At 44.8% G+C, this 4,843-nt stretch overlaps 1 protein-coding gene across 1 annotated transcript; it reads left to right on the top strand.

The window, feature by feature from the left end:
- Positions 1–1,047: 1,047 nt before the first annotated feature.
- On the top strand, positions 1,048–4,138 carry ankrd34bb (ankyrin repeat domain 34Bb). Its single transcript, XM_052068258.1, has 2 exons — positions 1,048–2,151; positions 2,228–4,138. The coding sequence occupies exons 1-2, from the start codon at positions 1,949–1,951 to the stop codon at positions 3,555–3,557; spliced, it is 1,533 nt and encodes a 510-aa protein (XP_051924218.1). The 5' UTR covers positions 1,048–1,948; the 3' UTR covers positions 3,558–4,138.
- The last annotated feature ends 705 nt before the right edge of the window (positions 4,139–4,843 follow it).

The raw sequence follows: 4,843 nt of genomic DNA, 5'->3' as shown, positions 1-4,843 counted from the left end.
AACGCTTGCCGTTTTCAATGGACATAAGCAACATTGTAAAGGTTTACAAAGTGAGAGACTGACCATGTTGTAAAACCAAGAATGAGCTCAAGAGGCAGCAGTGGATGGCTTCCTCAGGACCACCCAGGTGCTTTTGAGCAAGGCAGCGAAGCCTCCACCACCTTTCCTATTTTTTACCTTAATGTTGCATTTAGGTCGTTCCAGTAAATTCATCATGCAATATGTACACCCACTCATTGTCAAGTCTGGAATACACATTTTGATAAGGACTTGAGAGAGGATATATTTTTTAAAAAGATATTCTTTTCTAGCTGTTCCTGTTTTTAACATTAGCTTTTTAAACATGGTAACAGTCACGGATTACGTGCTCCGCAAGACTTGACTGAAACAAACCTGTCCGCAGCCTTGAACTTTCCTGACACATGAGAGGCGCCTTTTGTTCTATACTCGCAATCGTCAGTGTGAACAGCTGGAGGTGGAGAGAAGTGAGTTGTACTTGCGCACATGCTTTACCAAAGAACAATTTCATTACCGTGTTTTGTTCACACTGCGATGTGCTGCCATTGGCTGCACGCCTCCCACTCTGTGACATATATTACTCTCATCTGCCTCCTTTCGGCAGTTTCTCCGATGCCTGGGTCGCTGCTCACCCTGCTGGATTTTCCTGAGATCCGGTGCTGACAACTACCTGAGCCAGTGAGAGGGAATGAAGAATACCGTTCTTGAAGGTACGGTAGGTCTAAAGCGGTAGCGGACTCTCACAATTGTGAATTCTATTTATTGTCAGTGATCACTTCATCCAAGTGTATCCACTTTTTCTGCTATGAATCATCAGCACGGACATTTTCTCATCACATCATTTTACCTGCTTCACGCTGCAGCTCTAAGAATAGATGGGGCAACGGTATTTATATTCGTTTCATTGAAGTGATAAAAAGTTCGGGAATGACATTTCACTATTGTCTCCCTCGATCATTAGGTATGCCGTTTGTGTCAGGGGTGGATCAAGGCCTGGCCTGGCCCCTTCAATGAAACATGCATGGGGCATGAATGTCATCCTGCACAAAACAAAAAAAAGCTCCGGTCCTTCAAAATGCATCAGTGAAAGGCTTGTTTCATGTTGAGACCAAATGTCATTAACAGAACCTCGCACGGATATGTGCATTTTAACGGCAGTACTGTATAGTAAATTTGATCAAACATTTGACGTCATAAAACATTTGATGTCTTTCAAGAACCAAGACAATCTTTTCGTTAAGTATCACTTCATTTCCAACATCTGTATTTTGATTGATTTATACATGTTGACAGTTTTAACAAGGCATGGATCATATAGTGGTTCACGTTGCGGTCTCTCACATGAGATTAAATCCCGTGACCATATAGTGTGTATGAGAATGTCAGCAGTTGTCTGACCTTATGTGCGTCTGATTGACTGGTGACCAATTCAGGGCAAGGGCAGGTTTTAGTCCTAGTTAGACTTTGTGGAGAATAGTTAATGCACGACCACACAAGTCACTAATCAACTTGGTTCTTATTTACGGGTGTGGTAAATACAAGACTATAGTAATTGCAAGAAAGGAGTAGGGGATAGTACCTTCTTAATGCCATTTTTAAATTTTTCTTCTTCATGCTACTGCTATTTTTATTTTTATTCTTTGTGGCAAGGGTTCACTTTGGCATGGGGAGTCAAGTTCAGCATTCGCTTCATTGATATCTGGCGCCATCTAGCGTCGTGAATGTCTAGACCCCGAATATAAGACTCCCCCCACTTTTTCATTCATATTTCAATGCAAAAAAACACCGCCTTATATCCGGGCGTATACGATAAATGAAAACAACCTTACAGCTTTTTTTTTCCCCAGATTATCCTGTGCTGTGAGCACCTATGGATGAGTGAACGACCTGTTGTTTAGGATGCTGACTGTAAATTTTAGGCAGCAGAACAATGGATGAGTCAACAGAGGTACGAACAGATTGCAATTCTCTGCTGAAGGCCGTCTATCTGAGTCGCCTGCGTCTGACTCGGCTGCTTCTGGAGGGAGGGGCTTATGTCAACGAGAGCAATGAAAATGGCGAGACACCACTCATGGTGGCTTGCAAGACACGTCACTCTGATACGCAGAGTGTGCCCAAACACAAAATGGTCCAGTAAGTACCCGTTATCCACGAAATCCTAATTCTAAATGCATGCATTATTTTTCAGTGTTGTCTTTGAAAACAACAGATACCTCCTGGAAAACGGTGCCGATCCAAACATTCAAGACAAGAGTGGGAAAACTGCTTTGATCCATGCGTGCCTTGGACAGGATGGGACTGAAGTCCTGTCCCTCCTGATGAGCAGCGGTGCAGATCCAACTCTGGAGGACCACTCCGGTTTGTCCGCGCTCGTTTATGCCGTTAATTCAGGTAACAGGGGAGTCCTCAAGATCCTCCTGGATGCTTGTAAAGCTAAAGGAAAGGAGGTCATCATCATCACCACCACCAAGCTACCATCAGGCCATCAGAAAACAAAGCAGTACCTAAATGTCCTTCCACCCTCCGACCTGGAGGAGCAACCGCATTGCGCACCAACCTGCCCGTCTCCTTTTGACATCCGACGACGATGTCCTAGTCCATTCATTGTTCCCAATGTGGACAAGCGTCTTCATCTCCAGAGATTACACTCACAGCAATGGGTGAAAAATGCGCCCCTGCTTCTTCCGAAGAACCAGACCTCGTTGCTGGCAGAGGAGCAAGTACATTTGCCACCGGAGGAGGTCTCATCTTTAAGAGGCCTCAACTTCCATCATCAGCCTCCGGCTGTTTCGCGCCACCATAGCATGGACATGAAAGATGGACTCCTGAAAGCACTGGACAACATGTCGGGGAATGACAACAAAGGGGAAGGTGTCAGAGGCTTTGCTCGAAAGATGTCCTATGACAGTGCTGCAAGCGCAAAGCATTCCACTTCGCACCCTAACTTGCATCAAGAAAATAATCTCCCGTTTCCCCATGAATCCAATCCTGCCGATGAAGATACATCCGATGGTCTCTGCCAGTTAAATATTTCCAGTCTGCAAAACGTTATTCATCGCCGTAACATTGGCGTGGACCATTACAGTTCAGATTCTCAGTTGCCGCAGTTTAGCAACAAAGACAAAAGGATAAAGGGATTGGACAGGCCCAAGCTGACAAACAGCAGGTCCTCCACTCTTTCAGGATCCAGAGAGTCTCTGGATAGTTTTGTCCAAAAACGAATCGCCGCTGGCCTCGAACGAAGAGGCTCGGGGGCCCTTCTTCAGGATCACATCTCCTCCACTCGGCCAGGCTATCTCCCCCCTCTGAACATGCATGCTCCCATTCCAGATATCGGTGGAAACTCTGTCACTGTGTGCCCACTGACTACAACTAGCAAAACATTTAATACTATTTCCAAAGGATCGAAGCCTGTTTTGGCCTGTGCGCCTATTTTCTCACAGGTCATGAAAGCCAGTCCAATGCTTTGGAGGCGCCACTCCATGCAGAGTGAGCAGATTAAGCAGCTGTCCAACTTTGAGGAAAAACTGGACCACTAAGCAGGTTTTAGTTTGGTTGTGCAATTGCTCTGATTGGTCTTTCACTTTTCTCTCAGCTTCGGTATTCCTTGTTTTTCACCCATCTGCAGCTCTCTGGCTTGCACTTTGCCGATACCTCGTCTGCACGGGCCAAACCCCACCTCAAACTGACCTTATGTTCAAAGCGAGTCATTGTTTCAATAAATCAATGCAATTGCACACACCTGGGCAACAAAAGGCACCCGTGACCTGTCAGTCAAGTGCCACATTGATTTTGATGAAATAAGTATGGGTGGGCTCAAAACAAAGAGTGCCATCATCTTGTCGTTGTCCAGATGTAAATATAAAGAAATAGTCTCCAGACTTGAAGCGGATAGAGTGTGCTTTTGTTACACACAAAAAGGGGAGACGGAAAGAAAAACTAGAAAGAGGCTGCGTGATTGCATGGAAAAGAAGCACAAACGAATGCAAAACCTTTGTTGATGGCAATGGGTCACAGGTTTGATGCAGTTACTGCAAGCTCAAAGTATAAGCAACTAAGGACTGCAAAGCGGACTTTTGTCTGTTTCAATAACTTTGCTCAGCTAAAAACAACAACAACATCAACAAAAAACAAACCTCTTAACCCTTTCATGCACCCTGTAACCTGATAACATGATAAGCTGTCCACTGTATTAACTGCTGTCTGTGAAAGGTTAAATGACTGCTTATAAGATAAAAAAAAACCTTTATTAGTCTCGCAACGGAGAAATTCCCAATTCACAGCAGCAAATTTATGAAAGGAAGAAGTAGAACAACAAAATATAGGAGTTGCTGGAAAGGCAGAGCCACTCTTGCGGCACTTAAAGACTTAAGTCTTTCCAGTGGACACATTTAAACATTTTGCAGCTGATCTTTATGTATTTTATACAATTTAGGCAAAAAGTGTATGTTAAAAAACGGACTGAATTTGTACACCACCGTGGTTTGTTGTATTTCAATGGGATGGGCATTTGACGAACAAAAATAACTAATGTTAGAGAACCAAAGATCCACATTATGGAATCTGGAATACACTGGGTATTTATCCATCCATCTATTTTCCACCGCTTATCCGGGGTCGGGTCGCGGAGGCAGCAGCTTTAGGAGGGAAGCCCAGACTTCCCTCTCCCCAGCCACTTCTTTGAGCTCTTCCTGGCGGATCCTCAGGCAATCCCATTCCAGCTGGGTGACAGTCTCTCCAGCGTATCCTGAGTCATCCCCGGGGTCTCCTGCCAGTGGGACATGCCCGGAACACCTCACCAGGGAGGCATCCTAATTAGATGCCC

This window comes from Hippocampus zosterae, chromosome 6 (assembly GCF_025434085.1).
Source record: "Hippocampus zosterae strain Florida chromosome 6, ASM2543408v3, whole genome shotgun sequence".
Classification (NCBI taxonomy): domain Eukaryota; kingdom Metazoa; phylum Chordata; class Actinopteri; order Syngnathiformes; family Syngnathidae; genus Hippocampus; species Hippocampus zosterae.
The sequence above is the reverse complement of the archived record's forward strand: the minus strand, read 5'-3'. Positions and strand labels throughout refer to the sequence as shown.

Coding starts and splice junctions, on each gene's coding strand:
- ankrd34bb (XM_052068258.1), top strand. CDS start 1,949: ATGGATGAGTCAACAGAGGTACGAACAGATTGCAATTCTCTGCTGAAG. Junction 2,152..2,227: donor CCCAAACACAAAATGGTCCA/GTAAGTACCCGT, acceptor TGAAAACAACAG/ATACCTCCTGGAAAACGGTG.